General features: G+C 41.6%; 1 protein-coding gene across 1 annotated transcript in view; it reads right to left on the reverse strand.

The window, feature by feature from the left end:
• Positions 1 to 207: 207 nt before the first annotated feature.
• SELENOF (selenoprotein F) overlaps positions 208 to 14772 on the reverse strand; it is a 45749-nt gene continuing 31184 nt past the window's right edge. The window contains exons 3-5 of the mRNA XM_053244927.1: positions 7009 to 7072; positions 2008 to 2057; positions 208 to 1167 (exon numbers count right to left, since the gene is read on the reverse strand). Coding sequence (XP_053100902.1) covers positions 1036 to 1167; positions 2008 to 2057; positions 7009 to 7072 — 246 coding nt within the window. The 3' untranslated portion in view covers positions 208 to 1035. The remainder of the gene's footprint in view (positions 1168 to 2007; positions 2058 to 7008; positions 7073 to 14772) is intronic.

Genomic DNA, 14772 nt, shown 5'->3' on the forward strand with positions numbered 1-14772 from the left:
AATAGTTGCCATACTCCCTAGTATTTGACTCCCCATGAAAAAGTCAGTTTGTGTATTTTTGTTCCTAATGAGGAACATCTAGATTAGTCATGACTAAGTCCCATTTTTAGATATAAGCCTATTTTGATAGATATCCTTGTTATGCAAGATAAACTGATTGGATCAACTGGTGTGTATGTTATCTCCTGAATGAACACTGTTCAAACCTACTTTGCAAAACAGGTTTTTATTCACTGGATGACAGACATTTGATACACATCTTGTTAAGTAGTTTGTTGCCATCTCCATATTTTTACCTCCACTGAACTCAAGTCTGCTGAATGAGAGTAAACAAATTTAACGAAAGCACACCGGACATCAGACCTACACGTGCCTTTGGTTGAGGCTTTCTATGTAGTCATCATTAAAGTGCACTTCCCTAGCATTCATTCTCCAGTCATTCCAGATCATGGGCTCCTCCATCAGAACAAGTCTTCAAATTATTTTTTCCTGAAGGCAGGCATTCATTACGAATATTGTAAATAACGCTTCTATAAAAAGAACAGCTGGGAAATACAAAATGCAGTGGATCCGAGCAGACGTCTCTGTGGGAGGGAGAGTACATCTTATTTAGTTCCAACTTCCCATTGCTGTACAAAGGCAGCATATATAAAAAAAGCATAGTAATCATCTCAATTATTGGGAGCTGACAAATAGGCTTGCCTGGAAAAAAAAAGGCCCAATTGTAACAAATTTCAGTATTTGCATTACATTTGTCTCAAAGCACTTCATTAATGATCTCCATCCAGTAAGATGAGCTGAAATGTACCAGGACAGGCCATTTGTTCAGCCTGCCAATTTGTCAAATGTGCTGTGCTTGAAGCTTCTGCTTCTAATTAAAAGATGTTGAGTACCACACAGTATGGGATAGCTTTAAAATTAATGCAGAAGCTGGAATGATTTCCGGGGTTTATCACACTTTGTCTGAGAAGATTATTAAGATGAAAAATGATGCAAGAAATAAAAACTGTGGCGGGGGTGGGGGAAGCAAGATATTTAGAGACGCTCTAGTTTTTCACTTAGGAATTCTTCTACACTGTCTGTATTCCACTTGAGGATGCTTAGTTCTTCAGCAATGTTCCCACTGTCATCCAAGAGCTTCAGTACAGGGTCAGAACCGCGTACATACTGTATGGAGAGAGGTTAGAGGTTAAAGATTAATATCTGCCTAGTTTCAAACATTGAACATATCTGGCAATCTCAACTTTGTTCTTCCTCCTCCTCCAAATGTAATTCAGCATACCACAGTTGTTCAAGTATCAGTTTCAAGTTGAATTAGTTGTTGTGGCCTGGTGTGAAAATGTATCTATACATATCCTGAACTAGAAGCCAAATTTGCTTTCAGTATTGCTTTTCAAGCTAGATTAGCTACATTACAGAATTAAGCCCATGCTTGACCACAGAAACTTAACTAAGGATGTGAATTCAGATCCATGAGTGTTGTTTGGAATATTTCCATTTCATCAAATTGGGGCGGCACCTTGAGAAAGGCATACTAATAACTTTATTTCAAAGTCGTTAGATTCAAAGGAAATATTCCCAAAGGAAATATTGGAAATATTAACATTTTAAGGAAATTAATATTCCACTTCTTGCAATTCACTCCCAACTTCCAGAAGTTTTGAGACAGCTGAAGCATGCGAGTGTGTATATATGTGTGTGTGTGTGTATATATATATATATATATATATAGAGAGAGAGAGAGAGAGAGAGAGAGAGAGAGAGAGAGAGCGAGCGCTAACTCTCATTGTTTCTGAAGATATAGTTGAGGGAGCAGTAATGCTCTCTATAGTAAGTTAAAATCAATATTATAAGTGGACCAGAACATCTTCAACTAATGTTTCCATCAGTCAGGCCTACCATTGCACTTTTATCCTCTATTAAAAAAGGTACCTTACAAAAGGTAATATTCAATTCGCTCTAACGAACTAAAAGATGGTAAGAAAGCCAAACAAAATCAGTACATACCTTGATCTGCAGTCCCCTGAACAGTTTAGGCTTGTCACTCCTGACAAAAGCTAAAATGTGCAGGCAAAAAAAAAAAGTTATTCTACATTTATAGACCCTCAGAATGAATGTTTTCTTCTCATGTATTAAAGCAGGGATTCTCAGCGTTGGGTCCCCAGATGTTATTGGGCTTCAACTCCCATAATTCCCAGCTACAGTGGCCTTTGGCTGGGGATTATGGGAGTTGCAGTTCAATAACATCTGGGGACCCAACGTTGAGAATCCCTTTATTAAAAAGTACAAGCAATTTTATTCACAAATTTATAAGCTAGAAGACAAAAGCATGACATGATGTTAGATACTGTTCCATGCACCTCAGAAGCTGATTTAGTGCTCTTTGTGTCTTCAGCTCTTGTCCAATAAAGACTCATGGCAATAAATACTGGATGGAAGAAGTGGGAAAGAGGAAGATCATTTGCTTTGAGCAAGCAATATGTACAAGAGAAGCAACGGCAGTTTCTAGCATTAGAAAGCCAAATGCTAGCCTGGACAATTCCTTCCCTATGTGCTGGTAGACCAGCCAAACTAAATGCATGAGAGGTCTAGGGCCAAGTGAATGTGAGTTTCATCAGGATGGGGGGGGGGGAGCAAGTGCTGTCAGCTGTCATGTAGACATTTATTCCTTCACCATATGTTGCTTCGACATTATGTTATGCAGATGAGGAACAACTATGCAGGAACAATAACTGCTTCAAGAAAACAGGAAGCCACTAGGTTATGATTAGGATTTTATAGGAAAGGTAAGTGGAAAAAATAGATATTAAAACGGGATCACATATTCTCCAATAAGAACTGAGGGACTATGGTCCACCCCTGTACATTTGCCTGCCACCATCTTGTGTCACTGCATGTGGGTGAACTCTCTCCAGCTTTCTCGTGTTCAAGCAATAGATTACATGCAGCAGCCACAGTGACCTGCCTTGTTGCCCTTCCCAGAAAATGTAACACTGTGATTGGGGGACAGCCCTTGGGCCAAGATCAGGGATTCTGCAAATGTATGCACCACTCAACTGCTTGCCTGGGGACCACTGTTAAGTTGGCCAGGTGAGTGGCAAATTGCTTTGCTGACTGACGGGTTAAAAGCTTATAGTGTTGGTAATAGTTGTGTCAAGCATTTACTCAACTAGAAGACATTTTGTAGGCACATTTCTGTCTCACTGCTACTTTGATGTTAGACAAATGAAGCCTGAGTGTAGAAGAGTCTTAACACCGGCTCTGCTATGTTTGATAACTTAGACTATCAGACATATTGTAGCACTGTCAGATTTCTAAATCTAGTGAAAGTGAATCAAGACATCTTCCAGATTTCCCTCCCTAAAATTAGCCAAGCCATTACAATTTCATTTTCTGTTAAGATACTCTCAATATGTGAGGTTGTTTAGGGATGACTGAGCTTCAAATTATTTCTTTTTGGTTTTTTTTAATGAATAAGATTAAAGTACAATATTGACTAAATTACCTTAAGTGACACAGAGGGGAGATGCTTGACTAACAAGCAGAAGGTTGCCGGTTTGAATCCCCACTGCTACTATATCGGGAAGCAGCAATATAGGAAGATGATGAAAGGCATCATCTCATACTGTGCAGGAGGAGGCAATGGTAAACCCCCTCCTGTATTCTACCAAAAAACCCCACAAGGTTCTGTGGGCACCACGAGTCAAAATCAACTTGACAGCATACTTTACCTTTACCTTACAATACTGACTAATCTGAATTGAAGTTTATTTGTTGAGAGACAAATTGAGAGGGAGGGAGGGAGGGAGGAGAAAGGAAACACATATCATAAGTGTTTCAGCTTAAAATGAAAAATAGAATTTATTGGCTATGGTTTCCTAGGGCGGGATATGGTAGGTTCTCCTGTAAACAAGGCAGCAAGTGGATGAATGGACCAAACAGTGTCACAGCAAGGAATGCTGGGACCTTAAGAAGTTTTTTGTTTGGGTATGCAGAGTGCACTGCAGGGTATAGGAATGATCTCCATTCCCATGTAGTGAGGAGGGTTAACTGGAAGGCAGAATATGTTCAGAGGAAGGGGGCAGAATATGTGATTTGATGACTAAGCTAGAAGAGGCATTCTATGGGCCCCTATACAAATCCAAAAAAGAAGTAATGTTTTATTACAGTACAGGAATACAGAGAAGAGGAAACTTCAAAAAAGAGAGCACTCAAACAGTTTATTCAAGTCCCACATATTTCAAGTCAAATTACTCTTCTTCATGGACAACTACAGACTATTGAGAGAGACCTTTTGTGAAGAGAATGAGTCAGTCTGTGCTTCCCTATTTGAATGCAAAAAAATCACATTATAAAGAGGGGAGTAGGAGACCAATTGTGGTCCTGAGGTTTCTCCTTTTCAACTTTTAATCCTCATAATTTAGCCATTTCTCCACAGATTCGATTAAAAAAATTGACACACTTGTTCCGCAGGTGATTCTGAGTGTAAGAATGCCTCTTCTAGCATCAATAGTGCAAAGGAGAGCTTTGAGAAGCCACAGAAGGTGGGTGGGTGGTCAGGTGAAATAACATGACAGAATGCTGAGTGCATTCCCCTGCTAACTGAGCAAAGAGGCACCTTTTAAAAGTGGTGTTTCTTTTTATTTAGCAGGGCGAGAGCAACTAGCCCTATCCATCCCCAACACAGCATCCCTCTAGTGCAGGCCTGCTCAACTTTGCCCCCCCCAGCTGTTTTTGGATGACAACTCCCATAATCCCCAGGCACAGTGGCCAATAGCCAGGGATTATGGGAGTTGTAGGCCAACATCTGCAGGAGGGCCGAAATTGAGCAGCTCTGCTCTAGTGGCCGTTGCTGGTGTGTATCTTATGTTTGTTTTTTAGATTGTGAGTTCTTTAGGGACAGAGATCCATTTTGTCTATCCATCCATCCATCCATCCATCCATCCTGCTTTGGGAACTTTTGTTGAAAAGCAGTATATAAATATTTGTCATATTCATAATTCTGTTTTACCTCTCCACTGCACAATAAAGCTTCATTAAGAACCTAAATCCTTATTTGTTAGCACCACGGTTCCCAGAAGCAGGATCCCAGAACTTAGATCATACTTCTGTCATTTAGCTCTCATAAATAAATAACTGTACTCTGCTTAAATTTGGATTTAACAATTAACACCCCCACTCTGCTGCACTGGGTGAAAATGCTACCCAAATGCATTTTTCTAAACATTTAGAAAAATTACACTCAATTAACTACAGAATAAACATACACTAACTGATGTGATGATAATATATACACAATCCAGCAAACAAATGATGCAATTTTGTGATGCTCAGCAAGGAAAAACATATTGCAGTGGGACCTATCAGACAAAAATCAACTTAAAACTAAATGCTAGCAGTGAGAGCTTTAACAGTAACAGGCTACACAGTTCAATATAACCTAAAATACTCCATCTTCTGAAGTAGCAACATGATCTTCAGTTAGTTCCACATTCTGTAATAACCATTCGAGTGGCATATAGGCAACAAATAAAGCCTGTATAGCCAAAGCAATTATATTTGCTAGGAAATTGCTGGGGGCTAATTTGGATGTTGGAGATGCTGAACAGGACTGTGAATGTAATGAGATCTGTTTGTGCTGAGAGAAACATTTCTTAAAATATAAGTTAACAATATTTTCAACAAAAGCACCTCACCCCATTCCTGCCACAAACAAGCGCACACAAACACGGTTTTCTTCCCATGCGCATATTTCCATTTCCTCTGCTTAAAATAGCAATCCCTCTCTCATGATACGATATGATATTGGCTAAGGCAGCCAATACTCACAGGCACAGTTCAGCAAACAGGCCTAATTTAAAATAGCCTTTTGACTGCAGCAGCACTAGGAAAAGGAACACGAGGATGGGAGAATAGCAGAAGAGATATAGGGAGGCAGAAGGCCATCCGCATGTGCACAAATGAAAGCCACTGTAGCTCACACACAACTAATGGGTCAATAGGTACCATAAAGCTTAAGTCTTTCCCTGCTACCCAGCACAGTTAACAATGTACTTCAAACTAGAACTAAGCAGATGTGAACTCAGAATTTTTTCAAGCATATGAATAACGCAAACATCCTTAACAGAAGTTCATGACTAAGGGGACAATGCAGTGATCTTGTGTTCTCCATCCCACCTCCATTCAGTTCTTTCTCAACCCACAATGTGTGACGAACAATATCCAATTTCCAGTTAGGAAAAAAGTAGTCTGCCAGTCACTAGAGTAACTGGCTTTAATCACCCCCAAAGGCTTTTTAAAAATAAGTCCCTATGTCTAGGAAGTTCCTTCGTCCTCTGTAGTATGAAAAAAGATAACCTGAAGAGAATGTTATATTGTCTGTCATATACATATGTGCATTAAAGGAAGTTGGAAAGAGAAATTAAGGGGAATTGGGGGAAATGGGTTAGTCTTTTTTGCAGTAATTGTTTATATATTATTTATATTTTATTTATTAAGGAATTTACAGATTGCTTTTCAGGACAGGGCCACAGAACCACCAAATAAATCATAAAATAAGACCATTCGGCAACATTCAGCTTAAGTTAGTTATGACCAAGTCTCATTAAAATTAATGGGATTCAAGTTCACTTGTCTCACTGATTTCAGTGGTGCTTAGTCATAACTAACTAGACTAAATATGAATGAAGCAGAGCAATAAGAACACATTAAAATTAAAAAATCACCAGAAAATTATGGGTTACTGTTCTCCAGTGTGCTACTGTCCTGCAATGGACTTTAAGTCGACATGTTTTACACACCTATAGAGCAGCTGGGTCTACCACCTCTGCTCCCCACCCCTCTAATCTATGCAAACATATTAGGTGTAAAGAGGTTTTCCTTGATGTCAAGGAGTCCCAACCTTGGTTCCCAGATGACTCTGGACTACAACGACCATAATCCCCAGCCAATTTATACCTAATTTTTCCTAGTCACTGAAAAAAGGGCATCCATTACAATTGCACTTACCCTGAACCTGAGGGAACCTCCCTAATTTTCATCCACACACTTCAAGAATAGCTCCTGCATAGAGCTGCAAAAGAACAAACATTAATTTTTTTAATCTATGCCGAAAAAATATTAACCAATATATTCTATTAATGATAGACACATTTTTATACCGTAATTGTGATAGGAAGGTGGGTGGGGGGGAAGGGAGACAACTGATCTATCTATTTATCTATCTATCTAATTCTCTAAGGCATACTCGTGGCTAATCGCATGTGTGGCAGCTCTCCCGAGAGTTCACAAGCAGACGTACCTGACTGGGCAGTGGGGATTCCATATGCAGATAGGGAGGAGGAGACAGTGATGGTTAAGGTCAGTTGGAATGCAACTGTTACTGGTTGGAAGATGTTCTTAGAGGAGATGAATCTATCTATCTATCTAAATAGGAACATAGGAAACTGCCATATACTGAGTCAGACCATTGGTCTATCTAGCTCAGTATTGTCTTCACAGACTGGCAGCGGCTTCTCCAAGGTTGCAGGCAGGAATCTCTCTCAGCCCTATCTTGGAGAAGCCAGGGAGGGAACTTGAAACCTTCTGCTCTTCCCAGAGCGGCTTCATCCCCTGAGGGGAATATCTTACAGTGCTCACATCAAGCCTCCCATCCATATGCAAACAGGGTGAACCCTGCTTAGCTAAGGGGACAAGTCATGCTGCTACCACAAGACCAGCTCTCCTCTCCTGTAAATCTTGTCCTATCTTGGAGAAGCCAAGGAGGGAACTTGAAACCTTCTGCTCTTCCCAGAGCAGCTTCATCCCCTGAGGGGAATCCCTGAGGGGAATACCTTGCGGTGCTCACACATCAAGTCTCCCATTCAGATGCAACTAGGGCAGACCCTGCTTAGCTATGGGAACAAGTCATGCTTGCTACCACAAGACCAGCTCTCCTCTCGAAAAGGATAGTGGGCATGGGTCTGTGAAGAGTGAGGTTGTGAGGGAGGAAAGAGCCCCTTCAGGAGAAGGAGGCTGCAGCTGTATGAATTAGATGAGGAAACAAGATTAACATGATCTGCTAACTCAAGGGGGGGGGGAGGGGAAAAAAAGAAGGAAGGGGAAAAAGACAGAGGGGAAGAGAAAGTGGAGGAGAGAGAAAGAAGGAAGGGCGAGGGATAGGCCTGAGCCTGTCAGTGGCCTGAGGGGAATGAATGGCCATGGCGGTGCCTATTAGGAGGCCATTGATGGAGGAAGGCAGGCAGGCAAGGGATGGGCCTGAGCCTGTCAGTGGCCTGAGTGGAACCAGTGGCCATGGCAGTGGCAGCAGCGAGGAAGGGTCCGGTCAACCACTGCTGCTGCTGCTCCTGTGGGCAGGAGCGGGGCTCGGGTGAGGTGGGGAGGTCTCTGGGGATAGGGGGCTGCAGCTTGGCCAATGGGCGCCAGCAATGCTGCAGCCGCAACCAAGAAGGATGAGGGGGATGAAGGGTGAGGGAGGATTGACCAAGAGGGGTGACGGTGTGTGTGTGTAAGCAATGGAATGGAAGAGGAGGAACAGGAGTGTGGCTCAAGTGAGGGATCTCTGAGGTGAGGGGGGCTGTGGCAGGGGGTGAGGGGAGCAATCAAGTACTAGCGCGCAGATGCTCTGCGCGGGTTAAGCTAGTATAAAATAATACTGTAATATGCCTCATCAGGAACTCTTCCATCCCTATGAAATCTAAGGTTTGTAAGCCAAATATATACCCGCATTTTCAAAAGTGGGAGTTTAATGGAATAATGATAACTGTAATCTATGAAACTGTACATTGTTGGGGCAACCTCCATTCACGTCTTTGCAACACAAGCAATCTTCAATGCTTGATGGATTTAGAACATGTGCTGGTTTTATAAAACTTACTAGGCAGTATTCAGAACAATTTTTTTTAAGCATCTGTTCTTTCAGGCTTCATTTCTAAAACATTTAAGAGCAAAGGAAGTCTTTATGATTAAATTAGTCTCCAAGGCAGGACCACACTACATACTTTACTATCCAAATATCACTGGCATGTAGTCTTTCGATTTAGCACATCCTCACAAATTTCTGCAAACCAAACAAGGACACCTAAAAGACTTGATAACCAGAAGATGTTACTTCATGGAGCCAGATAAGATCTGGGCAAATATGATATGCAGCTACAGCAATGTTGCAATAGCAGTAAACAGCATTTGTCCACTACAATACTTTATTACAATGCCTTTCCCAATCCTTGCTTTAGCATTCTATTCTAAGTAGCAGGCATTGTTCACAAAAGAAAGCAATTTATTTGATGCCTATTTACTTATTTTAGATGTTAACATCTAACCAAATCAAAGTACTGCCCACCGCATTAAAAGACAGGTTTCAATGTCACATCTGAATTTTGTCTAAATCTTATATTTGACATAGTTTCTAAAGTTAGGTGAATCAATAACCGTGTGGTGTTTATGACTAGTTGAGCAGATGAGGAAGTAGCCTTGAGTGACTGACATTAGTCAATTTTTGTTCCAGATGAAGCAGTAGGAAAAGCTGTAGGATAAGTGTACTGTAATTCTTTGGTACAATATACAGTGGTTGGTACATAGGAGGAAACAGCTTTCATGATATCTACAGTTATTTTTATATTTTTATGAACATTAAGTTTTAACTGAGGAACTAAATTACATGGGCAGCATTCACAAAGCCAAGAATTTTAAAATCCCAAAGATTTTAATGAGAGAATTAAACACATCCTTACACTTCTCCCATTAAAGTTAACAGGACCAAAAAGTATTACATTGCAGTAAGAGCATGCCAACATCTTGACCACCTTCTGAGATTTAATGTAAGGAAAAACATACACAATCATAAGGAATAAAGGCTCTAGAAGAACGACAGATTACTCATGTTGGTTCTTCTAGTGATCATCTGTAGTTTTACACCAATGGGCTTTGCCTCTGCGCAGATTCCACGTCAGAATCTAACAAGCTCAATTTTCCTACGCGATATGTGGCTGCGCCACTCCTCATCCCCTCAGCCTGGCTTCAGGAAACCAGCGGGGAGGATGGGAGGGCATGTAAAACTACAGATGACCACTAGAAGAACCAACGTTACAGGTGAGTAACCTGTTGTTCTTCGATGTGGTCTCTATGTTTTACACCAATGGGTGCATAACAAGCAAGCACCCAAGGAGGAGGGAGAGGCAAGGCAACAGTGAAACAAACAGCCCTTTATTAACATTTCCACCTCCTGAATAACAGCATGAAGTCATATCAGATACATCAGCAGCTGTATGTATTACCATTACACACACACACACACACACACCATCTCAACTGAAAAACACAGCATCATTTTGTGCTTTAGAATCAATTGCACAGTGGTGGATAAAGGAATGTGGGGAGGCCCAAGTGGCCGCCTTCCAAATTACATCCAAAAGGACAGGCCTATCAAAGGCCACCGAGGTAGCTACTGAACGCACCTAATGTGCCTTAACCAGAGGCATATCTAGGGAAAATAGTGCCTAGGACAAGCACTGAAATTGCGCCCCCTGTCCAAACATCTGACACCCATCTGATTCTCTGTACATAGTGCCAAACTGAATATGTGTACAGTGACATATTATATTAAATTAAAAAAAATTTTTTTTTAAATTAATTTTTTTAAATTTTTTTAAAAAAGTAATTTTAAAAAATTACCTGTAGCCCCTTCGGGGGGCTTCCTAAAGGCTGTGGGGGGGGGGTCTGCAAAGGTTTTCCCTCCCCTCTCTGGCCTCTAGGGCCTCGCAGGGACCATTTCAGCATGTGCGGTGGCCATTTTTTTTAAAAAAATATTTTTTTAAAATGGCCACTGAAAACAAAATGGCAACTGTGCATGCTCAAATGGCCTCTGCAAGGCCTGGCATGGCCTAGGGCCTCACAGAGGCCATTTGAGCATGCACGGTGGCCATTTTGTTTTCAGCAGCCATTTTATTTTTATTTTTTAAATTTTAGAAAAATGGCGCCCCCCTTCAAGTGGCGCCCGGGCACGTGCCCTGCCTGCCCCACCCCTAGATACACCCCTGGACTTAACCATGGCTGGCAGCTGTTTATGAGCCAGCTGGTAACAAAGTTTAATGGTGGAGACCAGGCACCATGACATGGACTGGGCCGAAACCTGTAACCCTTTACGGGGCCCATCGTACAGAACAAAAAGCGAGGGCATCTTCTGCTACGCAGCTGACCTCTGGACATAAAAAGACAAGGCCCTCCTCAGATCTAGTCAGTGCAACCGAAGCTCCACATCTGAGGCTGGGTTTTGAAAGAACGCTGGGAGAGTAAGAGGCGTGGAGCGGTGAAAGACCAACACCACGTTGGGCAGAAATTGGATATCCAGCTGGATGATCATTTTATCCTTATGGAATTGTAAGTCAGGTCGGTCAGCCCTGAGGGCCTGTAACTCGCTAACCCTCCTGGCGGAGGTTATTGCCACCAAAAAGGCCACCTTCCAGGAGAGCAGATGCAAGTCCACCAAAGCCAAAGGCTCAAAGGGTGGCCGCATCAATCCTGCCAGTACCACCAGCAAATCCCAGGCAGGTGATCATCTGGGAACACATAGGCGAGACCTTTAAGAAAGGTCTTAACTTGACCATTTAGTTCAGTACTGGCAGTCGCTCTTCAAGGTTTCAGGCAAGGACCTTTCTCAGTCCTACCTGGAGATGCTCTACCACTTAGCTACAGTCCCATTCAAATTTTTTGATATTTACACTTCAAATATCAAATTTCTGTACCAAGAATCCTTGTGATGAATATTTTCTAGGTGAGACCATTGCAAAACCTTCCATGGCTTCTTGGGATTATGTGTAAGGCTAAGAGTGCAGGCTGCAAGTCAGAAATTTCCCAGATCAATCTCACCTCAGACATAATCTCACTAGGACAACTCACTCGTGGTCAGTTCCCCTAAGGGGATAATACTGACCTGCCTTCCAGAGTGGCTGTAAGAATAGCTCCCGATATATATATGAAGTGCTAAGAACTCTCAAATGTACTACAGAAATGTGATTGATTGCTCTTATTTAAGTCACCTCATTATACTATACACTAGCCAATATGGTATAGTGGATAAAGCGTTGAACTTCAACGAGGGAGACCTGGGTTCAAATCGTCCATTCAGCCATGAAACTTGCAGTGTGATGTTGGGCCAATCATAACCTCTCAGTCATACTGACCTCACAGGATTGCTTTGAGGCTTTAAAGCTCCTTAGGAAAACAACTTTTTAAGAACCACAAGCCTCCTGACTGCAGCCACTTAGTAGTGGGAAACAGACACTGCCAGCAAAACTGACTGCACTTAATCTACATATCTGGGTGGGATGTATTTGTATGATTGGTTGTAGGTTACTTCCACACTAGGGTTCCGCACCATGCACTGCTTTTCCACAACCAATGAAGCAGAACTGAAATACAGCTCCACATCTCACTTAATATAGTGATACATTATCCAGTACTGTAATGCCAAACTACATGGACAAGTTATCTCTCTATTTATACAATGGGAATTAAGTCCCATTTAGCGAAGTTCCTTTGCAACCTTAATTAGAGTCTTTCCCCTTTCGGCTTCTGTCTCTAATTGCATCCTGTTTGGTGTGGTGTAGAACTGATGATGAATTGCACTTTAATTAATCAGCTCTAGTTCCTTATGTCAGAGTGTATGCGCTTCAATTACTCTCCTCTCCTTATTTTAATTTTTTATTGAATTTTTTCCCTGAGGGTCAAGTGACATTTTGGAGGAAGCTTCCCAAAAATATATCATGTAACCCCTGGGGAAATAATTTTTGGGAGGCACAGTGGGCTTCAGAGAAAAGGGCTGATCAGCAAAAATAACTCCTTTTCTGTAGTGCCAGTGCAGCATTAATCTGGATGTCAGCTGGAATACACTATAAAAATAATCATAATAATCATAATAAAAAATAGGTGCTATGTTGCAGGTTGGAGTTAAAGGTAGTGTTCAGTTCTGAAAAGGCAGGAAATTATTTGTATTATGCTCATATCTTCAATTAAAAGCACAAAGTAATGGAGTACTACAGATGAGTAGTTATTAAGAAATAGTGTTTTAATATGCAGATAAGCACAGAGAAAAGGGGTTTGGATAACTTCATGGAGGAGAGGTCTATTGACGGCTACTAGCTGGAGGGCTGTAGGCCACCTCCAGCCTTGGGGGCAGGGTGCCTCTGGGTACCAGTTGCAGGGGAGTAACAGCAGGAGAGAGGACATGCCCTCAACTCATGTATGTTGGCTCCCAGTGGCATCTTGTGGGCCACTGTGCAAAACGGGATGCTGGACTAGATGGGCCTTGGGCCTGATCCAGCAGGGCTGGTCTTATGTTCTTAAAAGAAGCTCTCACAATTGTATTCCTCATGTGAAAACACACACACATGGAGTTAGTTTTTAAATCATTTCAGTTCCAAGAGTCCAGTTACCATGAATTTAGCAAACTGAATTTAATTTACTTCTGCATATGATTAGAAAATGTCATAGTTAAAACTCCTCACATTTCTTTCAGCTTTTTTGCACACTCTCATATTCTTAAGCCTCTTTAGTATACAGGCAACTGTTAACCTTTCTTTGTATATTTGGGTATATTTCACCATCTGGATTTACAAGCAAACTGTCAAATTTGACTCAGAATAATTCTATATGATTTTTATACCTAATTTATAAAGTATTATCTACATATACTAATGTGAGAATTCCCTCAGTATCAGCTTTTTCTCAGACAGGTTGACCAGCAAGTGATACTGAAAAAAAGAACAGAAATGCTCAGAAAAAGTCTCCCTAATTTTGCTATCAAACATTCTCCAGATAGTCTCTGAATAGTTTGGAATACTTGCCAATGCAATATCTGTCAAATATTATTTGATGAAATGCAATGGTATTTCATATTTACAGGCTACAGTTTGAGATTTCATATTCCATTCCCAGCAAAATCAAAACAATCAAGGAAGGACAAGTCTAAACCATTTGCATTTCAAAGCATAATTTCACATTAAATACACATGTGTGCTTTTAAAAACTTCTTTGCTACACGCTTAATGAGCTCAAGTGCCACTATCACCATCTCCACCCGGGACTGGATCCTTCCTCCCTGCCCTCTGAGCAGGAAGAGGACAAGTATGCCAGTCTTCTGGTTTCTCCTCCTCAGCAGTTCTACTGGCCTCTGTGAGAGGAGAAGGAGGGACCCAGCTGAGTAGTAGCAGCAGGTTAAAATGGCAGCAGTGACACTTTGCCTCGCTGGCTTCTTCTTCTTCTGAGGAGGAGAGAAGTGTCACTATTGCTATCTTCACCTGCCAACTGCTTCTGCAGCCTGGGACTGGGGCCCCTCCTCCCCTCATAAGCAGAACCATCAATTGCCCTGTGAGAAGAAGCAGAAGACAGTGAGGCTAGATGTCACCACTGTTATCCCTACCTGCTGCTGTGTCTCCTGCCGAGACTGAGCTCCTCCTCACCTCACAGATGCCAGCAGAACTGCCAACAGTCCTGTGAGGATGAGGAACAGAAGCCATCAAGGCAGAAATCTGCCCCCATCCCCCACGAACGATCATACATTGTTTTAATGAGTTGCTATTTGTATTTGTTTTATATGAACCACTATGAGCCTTATCAGTCAAGGAGCAGAATAAAAAAGCTTACAATAATACAGAAAATAAATAGCATGGGAGCCATCATGAATAACCAGAGGCTGAGCACACACCATTCTTATTCTGACTTCAGGTAATTGGATGAAGACATGCCAAAAATACTATGGATCCAAACTAATCCACA

The sequence above is a fragment of the Hemicordylus capensis genome, chromosome 4 (assembly GCF_027244095.1).
Source record: "Hemicordylus capensis ecotype Gifberg chromosome 4, rHemCap1.1.pri, whole genome shotgun sequence".
NCBI classification, from domain to species: Eukaryota; Metazoa; Chordata; class Lepidosauria; order Squamata; family Cordylidae; genus Hemicordylus; species Hemicordylus capensis.